At 35.6% G+C, this 17,170-nt stretch overlaps 2 protein-coding genes across 3 annotated transcripts; both read left to right on the forward strand.

Moving 5' to 3' along the window:
• The first annotated feature begins 3,895 nt into the window (after window positions 1–3,895).
• Window positions 3,896–8,569, forward strand: Inos (Inositol-3-phosphate synthase). 2 transcript variants are annotated; one of them, XM_076831233.1, is made up of 7 exons: window positions 3,896–4,351; window positions 5,513–5,685; window positions 5,792–6,059; window positions 6,172–6,426; window positions 6,518–6,760; window positions 6,851–6,959; window positions 7,407–8,569. In XM_076831233.1, the coding sequence occupies exons 1-7, from the start codon at window positions 4,235–4,237 to the stop codon at window positions 7,784–7,786; spliced, it is 1,545 nt and encodes a 514-aa protein (XP_076687348.1). In that variant the 5' UTR covers window positions 3,896–4,234; the 3' UTR covers window positions 7,787–8,569. The 2 variants fall into 2 exon arrangements, with proteins under 2 accessions (XP_076687348.1, XP_076687349.1); XM_076831234.1 differs by lacking the exon at window positions 3,896–4,351 and adding an exon at window positions 5,418–5,440.
• A 1,511-nt stretch (window positions 8,570–10,080) lies between these two features.
• Window positions 10,081–17,035, forward strand: LOC143378996 (uncharacterized). Its single transcript, XM_076831224.1, has 5 exons — window positions 10,081–10,297; window positions 10,389–10,606; window positions 10,983–11,107; window positions 11,302–15,365; window positions 15,445–17,035. Exons 4-5 carry the CDS (start codon window positions 11,376–11,378, stop codon window positions 15,736–15,738), a joined length of 4,284 nt encoding a protein of 1,427 aa, XP_076687339.1. The 5' UTR covers window positions 10,081–10,297; window positions 10,389–10,606; window positions 10,983–11,107; window positions 11,302–11,375; the 3' UTR covers window positions 15,739–17,035.
• The last annotated feature ends 135 nt before the right edge of the window (window positions 17,036–17,170 follow it).

Below are 17,170 nucleotides of genomic sequence, written 5' to 3' on the forward strand. Positions count from 1 at the left end.
GAACGGCGCGCCGCTGCAGGTGGTATACATCGATTCAGGCGAGCCAATCATCTGAAAACAAAATGCATGGGGTTACAGAGTGGAACTTTACCAATGAATATGAACAAAATTAATGGAAGTTACACACGAATCAATTCTTCCCCGCATTTTTACGGAAAAAAATCGTCTTTAATTAGTTATAACCACTCTGTAGAGGAAGGAATTCTATACGTCCAGTAAAAAGTTTCAAGTGAAAATATTCATTGGTTCAAGAGTTATGATGTACACCGTGTCTGAAAATGGTGTTTCGAGAAAAATGGCTTCAACGTTAAGTCCCCTATGCCAATACCGGTCTGCGAGGCCGTTACTCGACGGTGCACTCAATTATGTTCGCTGCTATAACTTCTACAATTATTTGAATTTGTTCATGAAATTTTGATTAAAATCTTCATAAAGGATAAGACTTTCAGAATCAGCAAAAAAAAATCGATTGGGCCCCTTTCCTAATGCCCCGTACGAAATCGCCAATAGCTCAGTGGCCCATGGAGCAAACGCAGGTCCCACACGGCCCTGAAATGAAGGTCACGATGCACATTTGCCGCCCCCACCTGCTAGAGTATCGCTTACGTCCCTCATTTTCCGCAGATGGCTACTCGAGGTCCCTCGGGCCCGATGGGCTTTTACTCCCGGTTTCTTTCGCTCAATACCGCAAAATCTCGAACTTCGAAGCCATTTTTCGAGGTTATCCCTTCTGATTTCGAAGTTAAAAATGATACCAATCGATGTCGTCTTAACGAGACCTTTCGAATGGTGTATAGCAATCGATGTACGCTCGTAGGACAGTAATCCTGTCTGGGATTCCTCAACCCCTTCAGAATGTTGATCTTTTCAACACATTTCAACTTCAAGGTCATTGAAATCGGTGCTGAAGCGCCTTTTCTGCATAATTACCAATACTTTTTTAATTTGAACGTTTCCAGTTGAAATAATCTATTCAGATATTAAATCTATTCGAATATTACGAAGTTTTTAAAATACAACAATGTTTTAACAACTCGTGAGATGTCAAACGATACAAGCTGGAAAGTTCAAGGTATTCATTGATCACAGTTATTATATGTTGGTATAGATGGTGTACGATAATGCTCGTCCCCAGATGCCAATTCCACTTCAATTTAGTTTAAGTATTGGACAAAGTTCAATTTTATTATCACCCTTCACGAATAATGGGTTAAACAGTCAGCTGAATTCCATCTAATATTTGAGATGGATTTAAGTAATCTCTCCAGAAATCTCAGTCAATATAATAAATACTATTCTCTCATATTCAGTTACACATTTATTTACATAATAAATAAGAACCATGTATGTCGATACTAATAATTGTATAGTAATAATAATAATCTTACTCCCTCACATTCGTCTATTCATTTGCACATTAAGAAAAAAAGCTGTGCCGATCCATTGAGTATGAAAAGTTTCCGTTGCCGGTGTTCCGCTAGTTCCACCAGCTGCCACAAACAACGCGTCATCGATATCGGCAGACTGTTATCGATGTTATGTTTCGACTGTCGATCCAGAATGCTTCCGATTGTGAGTCATGCGCGTCACACGACGGTAATGAATGGGGAAAACTACGCAGGGTCAGGTTGTACCGTGGTACATACGATTACGTGTTGGCTTTGATGCTTGCGTATCATCGGCCACGGTATTCGTTTCTTCAGATGAAAGCGAGACAAGCTTGCATGCAACGATGAGCTGCATGAAATCAGCCTTTGTAAACAGATTATAGTTCATATTCGTTTCTCGGGGCTCGAATGGCCTGGCAACATACTCCCATTACGAAGGATCCAGAGGCACCCGAGTGCCAATTGATTGAAACAATCTTATGCATTCCAGCTACACGTGATGTAATTGGATAGTTCGCAGACCCGGCTAACAACCATAATTTAAACCACAAACATGTTTATACGTCCCTCTAACCAGAAGTTGTAAAGTTTGATATGGGATTGTTTCATTCAGACGGTATATCAACAGCTAACCTATATTAATACAATAGACTGCTGTATTTTAAAATAAAAATATGAATATATCTTTATTTTTTAAATTCAAGAAAATTGTGAAATGGTACAAATTATATGCAATATATTTGTAAACAAATCTTTCTCTAGAACAATTACTTATTTAAAATTAATTCACTCGAAGGTAGTGATACATATTCATTGTCAGTTTATGAGTGAAATTGTTTTAGTAGCTTCAAAATTGTCAGCCGGTCGTTTAAAGACAAAGATAACAAACTATTTTACTACCTATATGAGTGTTCATAAAAATTTCTTATCTTAATATGTAATTAAAAGTTGAACTTGTTAATTAAATACACCATCATTCTCGTGTATGTATAATTGTCAGCAAGACCATGTGAAATTTTATTGCAAATTCGTGCAAGTATAATGACATAGGGACAGAAAAGAAATAGTAATAATTTTCCACGAATTAGACTCTACTATAAATGATAACAAACGCGTAAATAAAATCAGCATCCCTTCCATATTTAAAAATATGGTCCGGAAATAGTCCGAAAAGATAAATAATTCACAAATGTATATGTTTAAAGTGACGAAATCGAATTTTACATAGATCGAGGTCTTCAAAATTAAGAAGGCATTGTATCATGTAAATATTCTCGCGGAGTCATTTAGTAAACACGGAAATACAGTCTCAGGTAACGGTATTGTTTAAAATGACTTCCTTATCTACTTCCAAAAACTGTAAATCGACAAATTTTCAAAGAATATACCTATACAATGCGAAAACCTGGGCGTTTTTTTATAACATTTTTTTATCGTACGAAACGCTTATAGCAATGAAATCCTTATTATATCCAATTGACAATAAGTAGTATGCAACTTATTAATTTCATACAAATATGCAGAACAAAACTTTTATCTCAAATTTTGAAAGACTTCCAAATATTATGAATATTAGTTATTTTCCTCATAAGTTGTTTTCCTCAGATCTCGAATGCCGTTTGCGAACTTTTGTAGGGCGTCCGCCATGCCCGTTTGAACGCGGAATATACATATCTACATATATAAAACAAGGTCCGATAGAAAAAGGAAAGCGGAGAAGCTCAAAGAAACCACACAGATATAGGCGCGCGCGCGCACACCGCGATCACGTGCATTCAAATATTCGCATACATCTCACAGATAAAGTTGAAACAGGATGCGTCCAAGTTAGCTCGGCCAAGAAAAAGAAGGAAAAGAGAAGTAAAGAAGCACAGGCGAAGAAGATGCTAAAAATGTGGCATACGTTTAGTTTATATTAGATAGCTTGATAAACACCGAGCAGTATCCAAATACAGGGTGTTTATAAAAATATGGGATATTTTTTCAGGATCAGTTCTACTCACAAAAATAATATGAAAAAAATTAGTATACACATATGTTCGATAATGCTTAGTTTTGCAGTTACAGTTTTGCAATTATATATTCCGTAGAACACCGGCCTCGAAATGCCGATTATTATATTATGTAAAAGTCAACCGGCTGACTGACGCATCCGTCAGTCGGCCTAATCTACATTCATATCCTTTGCTTCTTGCCTTTAAAAAAAAACAAAGGCAAAATGATCAATCCTTGGAAACATAGCTGGGCTTTGTTAAATGCCACTTTAATAGCCGTTTCGGGCCCGTAATGTACGAAACTGCTTATAACTACAAAACTAAGCATTATTGAACACATTCGGATACCAAATTTTTTTATTATTCTGGTGAGCAGAACCGATCCTGAAAAAATGTCGCACATTTTTATAAACACCCTGTATAATTGGACCCAGTTGAACGGGGGTGGAAGGGGGCTGCCGCGACGTTCCCTTTAAAGCGCATGCTTGCGCGTCCTCCAGCATTTACGTTTCAGCTACGAACACGACATTTTGGACAAGTATTCACATTCCAGTGTCATTTACGGCCCCCTCGTTTGCGAATTTTATCCTTCATCCTCTGTATCGGGACAGACACGTATATATCACCGATCGCACAGCAGCTTTACGAGCAGCCGCTCAAAATAATCGTTAATTTGCATTTATGCATATTCTAGCAACGTTAATCCTTCGAATACAGTCCCGCCTATAATCTATAATCCTTGAACCCGACATTCCTGGGCAGAGAATACCTACCTCTTGCGGGCGCACACCAATCTCTCGTAGAATTGCCGCAACTGTTGCCACCAAACAACAACCCCTGCTATCGAATAAAATGGCTCTGAAGATTCGCGTTGAATCGCCGAAGGTGAAGTACACGGAAGATTATATCGAGGCACGGTACGAGTATCAAACAACGAACGTAACGGGAGACGACACTATGAAGTATACGGTGAGTATACCAGAACATTCGCTCACCCTTCTTGGCCATACACGTTTCACCTTGAATTCTTTTCCCTTTGTTATTAGAATTTCTATTGAATATCGTGTTACGAATGAAATTTTACCAATGAAAAGGATAATATGAGAATAATACGTACTTTTCTACCTTTTTCTTTTGTGTTTACATGTACCGCTAAATCGATGGCCACGGTATGTGTGCTTACATACGCGGCTGCCGGTTTTCGTTAGATATACTATTACGATCGTAACGTTTCAAGTTATATATATAGATATTAAATTTATGTTGTGAGAGTAGTTGTTTCTTTTTGTTGGGAAAACGTATTTCGGTACAGTGTGGGGATTTATTTATACTAAAATTTTGGGTTATAACAATTATTATTATTATTATGTATATGTTATTAGTTATATGATGGTAGTGAAAATAACTTAGAAAGTACCCGTTGCTATTTATATAGTGAACTTCGCCGTTTTTTTTGCTCTGTATTTCGTAATTTGTAATTACTTTTACGCATACGATGGTGGAACGTTACGTTACGTTACTTATAAACGACGGTTATAAAGGACGATCGTACACACTCCATTCGAAAATAATTTTTCTTACTATTCTCTCCAATTATGCGCTCAGGCTTGTGAAATCTCGCTTACGAATAATTGATCAATTACCTGAATTTTACGCACGAGTTGCAATTTATTTACGTACGTGTGAATTATTACGAACACAACGCGAGTTGTAATGATTGCTAATATTATTAATTCCGTTTGTAAATACACACTTACAAAGGAATTTCTTTCGTTAGGAAAAAGATGCCGGTATTTAATTTGACTGATACATTTAAGGTTGGAAGGCTTTTATAGAAAAAAAATTTTATACGCAATAAAATTAACAGATTTTGTATTTAAAAATTCTTTTTTAGGAAAAAGGAACAAATATAATAAAAAAAATGAACAGCTGCTCAAACGCTATGAATTTTAATTTTGGAAATGAATTTTTCAATTTTGTGAAAAAAGGTTCCTGTATTGTACACCACTGTGTACTATAGCAGAAAGAACCTTGGATACAAATATTAACATATACTACGTGTAATATTATTTACTTTAAACGCCTGAAAATAATATATTACAGACCTTAAATGTACATTTATTTTAATAGGTGACACCTGTATCAACAGAATTATTAATTAGAACACAATTGAAAGTTCCAAAGCTTGGAGTAATGTTAGTAGGATGGGGCGGAAATAATGGGACTACTATTACCGCTGCGTTATTAGCGAATAAAGATAAGCTAACATGGGAGACAAAGAACGGCGTCCAGAAAGCAAACTGGTCTGTATAATATTTTAGTAAAACCTCCGCAATTCACTGGACCTTCAAACTCTCGATGTTTAAATTCGGCGAAATGTTGTTACATACTTTTCATTCAAAACTTTAGGTATGGTTCTGTAATTCAAGCGTCTACCATCAAACTGGGTAAAAGAAACAAGGAGGATGTATATGTTCCTATGTCGTGGATGCTTCCGATGGTAAATCCAGATGATATCGAAATCGATGGCTGGGACATCTCCAACACGAATTTAGCTGATGCTATGCAGAATGCCAAGGTTTTGGACATTAATTTGCAAAAGCAATTGATACCACGCATGGCGCACTTGAAGCCAAGAAAAAGTATATATTATCCCGACTTCATTGCCTCTAATCAGGTAAACATTATTGTGTTTATCGCTAATATCATTATCACCCTTTTGATCTTTATTAACGTTCCATTATTTTTAAGATTCTTTGGCTAGGAATAATATTACCATATGTTTGCAGAAACAAAGAGCGAATAATCTTATTCCTGGTACAAAATTCGAGCAACTAGAGTGTATTAGAAAAGATATCGCAGAATTCAAAGCTAGCAAGAAGTTAGATAAAGTGATAATACTGTGGACTGCTAATACCGAACGATTCTCTGAGATAATTCCAGGGGTAAACGATACGGCTGACAATTTATTAAAAGCTATAAAAGAGAACCATTCTGAAATTAGTCCGAGTACAGTGTTCGCTGTCGCAGCAGCTTTGGAAGGTGTAAGTAATGTATTTATATTTTATAATAAATTACACTATTATTTATAGTACTATATGCTAATGCATACACGCGTGTAATGCTTTTTTTTAGTGCACATGTATAAATGGATCGCCTCAGAATACTTTTGTACCAGGAGCAATAGAATTGGCAGAAAAACATAAAACATTTATCGCTGGTGATGATTTTAAATCTGGGCAAACCAAATTGAAATCGGTACTCGTAGATTTTCTAGTCTCGGCTGGTATCAAGCCAGTATCAATCGTCAGTTACAATCATCTTGGAAACAACGATGGGTATAATTTATCTGCACCGCAACAATTCCGATCAAAGGAGGTAATTCGCCCTTGAAAAAGTTGTTTAGTAATGAGCAAATATATTCTGCGATAGTAATAACGCAACGTCTCGATGTAACTTCTTACACAGATTTCGAAAAGCAATGTGGTAGACGATATGGTACAGTCGAACAAGATTCTTTACCAACCGGGAGAGAAGCCAGATCATTGTGTTGTTATTAAATATGTCCCATATGTTGGTACGTATATGATAGTAATGTACAACGTGTACCAAACTCGTGTAAGCTCAAACATAAAAGTTCTTACGAAACGAAATCGAAAAGTCCAAAAGTCCATTTTGCAAGCTTTGACCTTTCAGCTGGAAAATATTAGTAATTATGATTCTTAACTTTCCACGCATGAACAACACAATCTTTTCCCATTCATGGTTTCAAACCCAGCCATGGAATATTATAAAAACGTATCAGTTTTATCTTCGATCGCATAGTTACTTGTTCTCTTATCCTTCGACAGTTAAATATACATTACGAATTCCAATTGGTTAAACCGCAGGAATGCGCAAATGCTCAGCTTGCAAAATAATACAGTTGTTCGATTCCTTCTAGGACAAGGAGTTTGTATGTCTCGGTTTCAACTTGCACAAAGAGTTTCGAGAATGCTGAAACTGATGTTCGATCTTTTTTTAGGCGATAGTAAACGGGCGATGGACGAGTACACATCAGAAATATTACTTGGAGGGCACAATACGCTTGTAATACACAACACATGCGAGGACTCTTTGTTGGCTAGCCCGATCATTTTAGATCTGGTCCTTTTGGCAGAAATTTGCTCGCGTATTACTTTCAAGTTAGCAGATTCGGAAGACGAGTACACAGGCTTTCGCAGTGTGCTTTCTATACTGTCGTATCTCTGCAAAGCACCATTGGTGCCGCGAGGAGCGCCGGTAATAAATGCGTTGTCGAGACAACGAGCTGCGATTGAAAATATGTTCCGAGCATGCCTTGCATTGTCTCCCGAAAACAACATGTTACTTGAGCACAAAGTTAATTTCGAGAAGCAAGTGTGAATTGAGGGAGAAGATGAGTCGTATCTTAAAAAGTAAGGGTATTATTGTTCAAAAAAAGAAAAGGAACGAACAGTATTATCGAAGAACAATTTAATCGAACAGTAAAAAGTTTAGTGTTTCTGGATAATTTGTGTTCACAGTACACTCTCTCTAAAAGGATAAAAACATTTTCTAGACAATGCTTGCAGGATGAAAGAGGCGATAATCGAATACTTTTCTACGTTCATTCGTTATTACATGCAGTTATTGTTAGTTAATAGCAGATTCAATACTAATATCAAAGAAAAATCTAAATTTGTTCTGTAAATTAACATATCGGATGCGTGGGAGAGTAAAAATGTTTATATTATACTCCATAGCATTTTACTAGATACAACTATAACACACTTTACAGAGAACGAATTGAACAGTATATTTTTACAGTAAATACACATACTGGTATTTTTGTGCAATATTGTTGAATGATAAAGTTACTACTGTTGGATAAATGCGGGGTCCAGGTATGCACATAATTCCATCTAGCAAGTTTATGTACTCTACAGATCCTTCTATTTTTATTAACATAGATTAATATTCGACCTCATCCAACCATATGAATTCCTTCAAATAGCAGGATATGTGATGAAACTGTGCGTATCTTTAAAATACCCTTATTGTTTAAATATGTGTTATGTTTTATGAATAAAACAGAAAGTACTAAAAACTAAAATCGTTCATGATGATGTGTTTAACAATCTGTATGTTACCATACTACTTCAAAGCAAATAAACATTGAGAAAAATATAGGCGTGTAATATATTTTATTCAACGATGCTAAAGTAAAAAGATAACTTTACAAACAGCACACATTAAATCATATCCTGTATGATAATAAATACGTTATTTTGTCTTATAACTGTTACGTAAATATTAGAATACGGTAATATTCAGATTTTGCTGTTATATGTGAATAATTTATCTGAATTATTATTTGTGTTTTGTAATGAATTATTCAACCCACATTATTCAAGTAATTGTTCAATGAACAATGAATTAAGGGGGAACCTGGTTTAGAACGCTGAAAAGACGGTGATTTTTTAAGAATTATTTTCTCAACAAATATAAAAAGGATCTTTCCAAAACTTTAAGGGTGTTTTACTGTATATTCAGGCAACAAGAAATCTTTTTTTATTCAATAATAATTCTTTTAATATTGTTTTATTGGTACTAACTTATCCTAGCGGATCCAATTTTTACCCGAAATTAAAAAGCCGAAGTTTTTCTTAACATGAAGTTGTATCGTTGATGTATTAAGAAAATAAGAAAAAAGTCTAAAATTGACGAAGTTATGAGACTTTTACGAAAAAGTTACGATTTCGACGTTTTTATGCAAAAAAGATGGTTTAATTTAATTTTTGCATAAATGTTTTTCATTCATCGACGATATAAATTCATGTCAATTAAGAAAAACTTCGGCTTTTTTATTTATAGCAAGAATTGGATCCGGTAGGATAAGTTAGTATCAATAAAACAATATTAAATGTATTTTTATTGAATAAAAAAAATGTCTTCTTATTGTCTGAATATACAGTAAAATACACTTAAAGTTTTGGAAAGATTCTTTTTATATTTGTTGAGAAAATAATTCTTAAAAAATCACCGTGTTTTCAGCGTCCTAAACCAGATTCCCCCGTCCGGTACTCGCGCGTGTGCACGGAGTGCACGGATATCAGATTTTGACAGGAATAATGGTTTTACCCAAATGGCACTGACTTGAGACCCATTTGTGTGCTATTAGCCTTCAAGGAGTGTTATTGCATCTACTTTATTGCAGGCCACCGCGGTTCGTTAGGGTTCGCGATGTTTCTTAATAATACGTCATCATGCACTCAGCGCACGACGCGAGTGCTCGTGAGACCCAAATGGACGCGGGTACCGCTGGGTTAAGAGCACGAAGCCAGAGCAATAATTGCCACACACAGTTGACAAGCACTTATCGAGAGGGATCAAATAATACTTATGTATGTACTACCATTTATTCTAAAAATTAAAAGTAAACATCTTCAAAATTTTTTGTTCAGAAACATTTAGTGGTAAACCTTCAAGGATATTATTTCTCTAATAAACACGTTTAGTTATTCAATTTTGCAGAATCCAACGTGTTGCGTATAAATATCTACACACAAGTAGAACTACATACATATATAATTATATTCTAATTGGAATTTTCGCGGTTTCGTTTCGACCGAGGTGCGCACGCGCACGTACGCGCATAAAATATACGCAACAATAGAAATAAAACTTTACCAAATCAACGTAGATGAACATACATACATATTACACGTCTCCTCTTATTACATACGCGTGATTATGTTTGACCGACTATTTGCCAATTGGTGATTATTAAATTTCGCATTTCATATTGATTCTCGAAATACGACTGCGGCCATTACGAATGCACGCAACGTCATAGCTTCGGTAAAGGAATTTCAGAGCACGACAGTCGGACGTGGCATGGAATTCTCTTTACAAGTGCGTGGTGATCATCAGATTCCCTTTTACAAAAGTTACATCTCGTGGTTCGTAATCTATGACGGATGTTTATTATACATTGCTGTTACAGAGTACTGTATACGAATTCTATGGCTATTGGGAGTATTGGGAGCTAGTCATGAATTTCGGATGTTGTAGAATGCCCGTTGCGTAGGTCGAATATAACATACGCTACAGGCGCCATTAAGTTGCGCCATCTGGATATCGTTAGGAAGGCATTATATTAGCGAGAGTTTGGAAAAACTTTTGAATAATGTTATTACTATCCCCGATAACGAGTGCTATAAGGTAAAATTAATGAATTTCAAATTTGCCGTAACGCGCGCCGGTCACGATCGCGCGAAACTTAATAGCAGGAGTACGTAATACATGCTCTATGATTGAAATCCACTTAACCTCAATTTCGAATGAAAAATGAATACCTACGATTACGAGAATGTAATTTCTTACGAATGGAATAGAACCGTTCAGCTCTTCCTGAGAGAAAGTATTAAAGATATCTTTAACTTTATGATTAATGACATAAACCTCAGGAGTCTGAAAATATCGGCACTATTAAAGTAACGACTGCGATATATTGCAGTCATAATATATACATACCTACTAAAGTTACTTGGATTGATTTCCACCATCAATTTTCTCTCATAAATAATTGAATTTACAGCGATGGCATGTAATATATAGTTTTGTGTAAAGTTTACTTCAAGAAGCAATAACACGTATCGTAAATACAACATGCACAAGCAGCGATACAAAAAGGATTAATCTTCTTTTCTACCGAATGTTAAGGTAAATAAAACGTCTTTACTTGCATTCTTTAATATAATGCTCAAAGAATATGAATACATATTAACTTCGTACAATCGTTCGTTCAGTAAGAATACTTCCTTCTATTCGTATATCTTGTATTTATAATTCAAAATGTAACCGTAGAACTATAATTATAAGATTTACAGTTGTTATTTTTTTCTTTTGTTATTCAGGTCATAGACGTTAGAATATTTTGTAAATACACATTTAGAGTATAATGCGAAGGATTTAAAACAGTGGATTAAAAATGCAGCACACTGAAGTTAATAACAGAGATCATAATTATAGCGAAGTCAAAGTAGAGAATCTTGAGTGTAACGATGGTAGTATTCAGAATGTGTTCGACAACGATGGTAAAATAGCGTGTAAATCGAATAAGTCTGCATTAACGCCGAGCAAAGAAACATTTGGTCAGATTAAGGATATAAACGAGTTGAAAAAGATAACGCCACGTGTGAAACTATTGGCTCACGATGCTAACAGCTTGAACGAGTTGACTAAAATTTCGTTACACAATAAGATATCCGCACAAAAGAAGGTATCGATATCGGAGCAAACGAAGCAAGAGTTAAAGAAATATTGTAGGACTTGTGCAGGTTTGAAGCTTCCATTAGTTGATATTTTCAGTGAGAAAGGCATTCAGATGAGATTGAGTCAGCAGATTAAACACCTGGAAGAGATAAACTCGTACGATAGTCTATCGACTCAGATGTGCATGGACTGTATTTGCGACCTAAAAATGAGTTATAAATTTTTTATGCAGATTAAGAAAGCAGAAGTTAAATTAAAATCTATTCACGTTACTCTGACAGATACCGCGACAAGAAACGTAGAGACGAGCAAGGCGCAGGCTGTAGCGAGCGCGGAGAATTCTGAAATGCAGACAGAGAATGTCTCTGTAGAGTATGGTACGACCGAGCCGTCTACGAGTAAAGAATATAACGAACAGACACCTGCGTCGAATATACCTGCGAGTTCTGCACTGAAAGATAATCAAAAGTCTTTGGAACAAGTTGAAGAAGTAGATACGATGGAAATACTATCAGAAATCAAGACTGAAATTGAGATTTTTGATGATATGACGGCGCAACATAACAGCGACGATAATGAGTCTATAGAAGAGTTCGATCCGGACGATCCACCCTTTCAACCTGACAGTTCCGATGTTGGGGACTCTGACGATGAAGTAGATGTACAAACATCAAATGTAAAAAGGCAAAATACCCAGCAGAAAGAAAATATTATAAAACAGTGTTTACAGCCAGTTTTTATTTATGATAATAATTCCGTTCCAGATAATGAAAACACAGATTTTAATCAAACGACCTATAAGTACGATACGTCGCTGAATGCATATATTAAAGTGGAAGATACAGAAGGTAGTAATTATACCGCTGAGCCACATAGCATATCTAAAGCTGAAACTGTATGTAACAGCGAAAGTACAAAAGAATTTGGGAAACAACCAAACATATTAAAGCGACGGCTTCTGTTACAATCTAAGAAAGAGTCCACCGAAGAAACTGATGAAAATAATTGTCAGTCGAATGTGTCTGATAAAAATGGGGGTCATAAAGATATTAAAGTACAAAAGTTAGATGTACATAATCCTTTAAGCATTAACAGTAATCAGGAAGATGGAATAATGTATGTTACTGTTAAGGGTTCTAAACCAAACGAATTACTGTTGGTAAAAGTTAAGAAGATGGATAAGCCACTGGAGAAGAAGGATGACAAGTGCTCGGGGAAAAAGAGCTTCGACATCAAACCGATGGAAAAGATCTTGAAGCGATATGAAACATTAGCCACGAAAGAGAAGGATTTATTTCCGGAGCGGACAAAAAAGTCTGAGATAAGGGAGCAGATAATTGAAGAACAAATAGAGGAGTATAAGAAGAAGCGGGAGAAGGTACTAGGCGGGCATGCTAACATTTCCCTTCCTTTGAAACTCGACGAAACTCAAACTCGGTATGTTAAGCGTAATGAAAATCAGGAAAGTCAAAAGCCGTCTGCGTGTATAGAAAGCAGTTCAATTGTAAATACACAAATCGACAAAGATAATAATGATAGCAACGCGAGTACCACCAAAGCTGAGAATGGTATTTCGGAGATTATAGAGACGGAAAATGAGACGTCTGTTAACGAAAGAACATGTGTAAATACTGAAGAATATTTATCACGTTTAGCGAAACTTAAGTTGAAATGGGAAGAAGCGAAGAAAAAAAAAGAATCTCTTCAAAAAGAACTGGATGAATCTTACACAGAAGGTAATATTGAAAAGTTGGCAAGAATTCTAGGAGAGAAAGAAAAGAATCTACAAGACTTTCAGGAGTACTTGAAGCAACGTAAAATTGTAATTACAAGGCTAAAGGATGAGGATATTATTTCTCTTTACGAAGATAGGAATAACGCGGTGCTTAAAAATAATTTACCTGATTTAATAGACGAAAGCCAACCAGCGGATTATATACCGGAGGAGCATTATTTGGAGTGCGATTATTGTCCAGAAACATTCGCTTCTAAAGATGTCCTCGAAGAGCATTTGAAGATGCACGACTATAAGATCATGCATTTCTGCGAAGATTGCATGGAAGAGTTTCCAACAAATAAGGCAAAGAGAAATCATAATATAGTCTGTATAAAAAAGTTGCTGTGTAAATACTGTGACATTATGTTAGATTCGAAAGGTAAAAAACGCCAGCACGAACAGAAGCATTGCGACAACATGTACGGACAACTGTGCGACGTGTGCGGCGAAAAGTTTAAACACCAGGGGACATTGGATCAGCACGTAAAGACTCAACACATGAGTTGGGAGAAGATCTATCAGTGTCCGAAGTGTCCCAAAAAATTCGCGTTCAAGCAAAAGCTTAGTTTCCACCTGAAATCTGTCCATACGACATTGAGAGCTTATTTGTGCGAGGATTGCGGAGCAGATTTCAAAAATCCTGCGAGTCTCAGGCACCACAGAATACGTAAACATCAACCAGTGGGCAATAAAAGGGAGTGCCCAGTTTGTCACAAGTTAGTACCGTTCTATAGTCTTTCAAAGCACATGCATACTCATAAGGCGTATACTATTCAGTGTCCGCACTGTGACAAAATGTTTAAAAACAGTTCAACTTTGAAACAGCACGTAAGGATTCACGAAGATCAACGCCAATATAGATGCGATACTTGCGGCGTTGGCTTTAACAGGCGCGACGGGCTAAGATTGCACATGCGAGTGCACGAGAAAACTGATAGTAGAGGATTGAAAGAATGTTCGTGCCAAGTGTGCGGTGAAAAATTTCCGAATCATTCGACGCTTGTTATCCATAGGAATAGAGTTCACAAAGACGGTAGACAGTACACATGTCATATATGTAACAGGTCGATGATTTCAACTAGATCGTTAGAGTGGCATATGTCCCACATACACAATGAATCGCTACCGGGTATTGTGAAGGAAGATGTAGACGGGACGCCGGAAAAGAAAAGAGTATCCTGTTACCATTGCAATAAGACATTCAAAACCGAAATGATTCTGAGAACGCATATTAAAAACACTCATATGGAGAAGGATCCTATGAAGTGCTTAGATTGCGAGTTAACGTTCACTTCTGAAGTTAGATTGAGGCACCATATGATGGTGACGCATAATAGACTAGAAGGAACATTACCATGTCCGCATTGTCCAAAGAGATTTGTAAATCAACTTAGGTTAAAGACGCATATGATATCCCATTCCGAAGAGAGACCGTATACTTGTGAAATCTGTGGATTCAATTTGAAAACGAAGATTCAATTGATTAAGCACCATCAAAATAGGCATAGCGACGAAAGGCCCTTGCAATGCAGATACTGTCCATGGAGATGTAAACAAGTTAGCGCTCTTGTATGTCACGAAAGAACACATACGAACGAACGACCGTACTCTTGTAGCGTATGTAGGCAACGGTTTAAGTATCTAGGTGATAAAAATAAACATGAAAGACGACACGAAAGCTTAGGAGGGTCTGGATTCAAGAGGATAGTACCTGGTCGAAACATTAAACCTAAAGTGCAAGAAGATTCTTCTTGTTCCGATCAGGAGCAAGAAGGTTTGAGTAACGCAGAACCTCAGGTCCCTGAAGACGAATACGAAGAGCAGGGAGATCAACAGTTTGAGGAAGAACAGATAGTTAAATTTGAAGAGGAAATAGTGAAGTTCGAGGAGCAAGAAATAGCGGAAGAATACGAGCAAGTGTATGAACAGGTAACTGTAATTTCATAATTCTATGCTAGTTTGCAGTAAATTACATTTTTCGTAATCTATTCACATTGCTCTGTATTAGGAATACGAAGAGACGTCCAGGGAAGCTTCAGACGCAACGGAAGTTATAATGAATATGGAAGACACTACTGTTTACACAGAGGAAGTGACTGCGGATAATATCGAATCTGCGGAAATAATGGCAGATGAAATGATGACAAATGAAATACTACAATCAGGTGCTGTGGTTCATTTGCAACAAGAAGATGATTCAGGGAAAATACAAGTGATACCAGTGATGTTGTCCTTACCTGATCTGTCTGATGCAAATACAGAGGTCAATTTGGCTACAGCATCCATCATGTATAATAATTGAATTTAATATCGCATTTTATACGTGCGATATCTATTGTAAAAAGAAGTGACTTTTAAAGTTTTATTACGGTAATTAAAGCTTAAAGAAACTTTTAATTCGGGGAAATAAGCGAGGGCTAAGCCACATTCCTATATAATCGAAATTCAGCCGTATTGTAAGATGTATACTCCTTTGAAGCACATACGTAGGGTTCAAACATTTAGAACATTAATTATGTACGCAAAGGGGAAGATAATTATCTGCTACGTCGTAGCAGGGGTTTTGTAAGATCACTTCAGTGTATGAAAATATTTTACAAAAAAAGTCACCTTAGGATTGTACAGATAATGATATAAAAAGTTTTATCTTTATAATGATTTTCAAAACAAAATTTTTCTTTAGTTATAAATGATAAATAAAAATATCTTTACTATGATATAAAGTATTTTGTACAAATCTATGAAAAAATTAACAAATATTTTACTTGATAATACAAATATAAATTTCATGGTACGTCTTAAGGAAATTTACATTATTTATAACCATACAAACGCCTACTCATGAAACACGCTGCTTAAATTCGAATTCATCCTTTCTTTTTTCTATTAATTTTCTTCATTAATTTCGCCATTTTCTACTACAAGTATTTTTTTTTCTTCATGATTGAAATGTGAATAATAATGATATTTTCCTTTATTATAGAGATCGTGCATTTTATAGGTGTAAATTATAGAAAATCAAGTAAAAAAAATCCAATACTTTTGGTAATGTCGATGGTTTTTCTGTGGATAACTTTACGTGTAATATATGTTCATATGCCATAGTTTAGGATGGAACTTTATGTCTTTAAGACAGAAATTTGCAATGTAGAATTTTATATATTCGAAAGTGGATGCTCAAGTGCTAATTCAAGCGTCGTATAGGTGTAAGTTCAATTGTTTGCATTGCTTTATAATAATATTCCTTCATATTATAGTAACGTAGAGAAGTTCTTGCTAATTAAAATTTCAGAGAGTTTTAAATTACCATGATTATTACATAGAATTACTGTGGAATTTATTTCTGTAAACTTCAGTAATGTGATTCGTTAAAAGAATTCATTGTATATTTTTCAACTATCCAAATTTTAAATGGCAGGAACATTTTTCATTTACTGTGCATTACTTACAATGTTACACACTTTCACATTTTAGTTTTCGTTCTATTACGATCCAATTCAATATTTTAACTTTTATTTATTTTCTCATATTATTGAACCTCTTGTCTGTTAATCATATCTGTATTTTGTGGCAATAAAAAAAAATTTGAATGTCATATACTTTCCCATTTCATATTTTATAGCTGTCTCGAGGCTTTTATATGGATACATATGGATACTTGGTAAATGTACATACATCAAAGTTACGTATGATTTGTGGATGATAGGGCAACATAGGCTTTTTAAATTTAATGT

Source organism: Andrena cerasifolii, chromosome 2, assembly GCF_050908995.1.
Source record: "Andrena cerasifolii isolate SP2316 chromosome 2, iyAndCera1_principal, whole genome shotgun sequence".
Lineage (NCBI taxonomy): Eukaryota > Metazoa > Arthropoda > Insecta > Hymenoptera > Andrenidae > Andrena > Andrena cerasifolii.

Bases quoted from the DNA above. Each gene is read 5' to 3' on its own strand.
- Inos (XM_076831233.1), top strand. From the start codon at position 4,235: ATGGCTCTGAAGATTCGCGTTGAATCGCCGAAGGTGAAGTACACGGAA. The intron at 6,427-6,517 runs GTAAGTAATGTA...GCTTTTTTTTAG, and splicing joins TCGCAGCAGCTTTGGAAGGT to TGCACATGTATAAATGGATC. The intron at 6,761-6,850 runs GTAATTCGCCCT...CTTCTTACACAG, and splicing joins AACAATTCCGATCAAAGGAG to ATTTCGAAAAGCAATGTGGT.
- LOC143378996 (XM_076831224.1), top strand. From the start codon at position 11,376: ATGCAGCACACTGAAGTTAATAACAGAGATCATAATTATAGCGAAGTC. The intron at 15,366-15,444 runs GTAACTGTAATT...GCTCTGTATTAG, and splicing joins ACGAGCAAGTGTATGAACAG to GAATACGAAGAGACGTCCAG.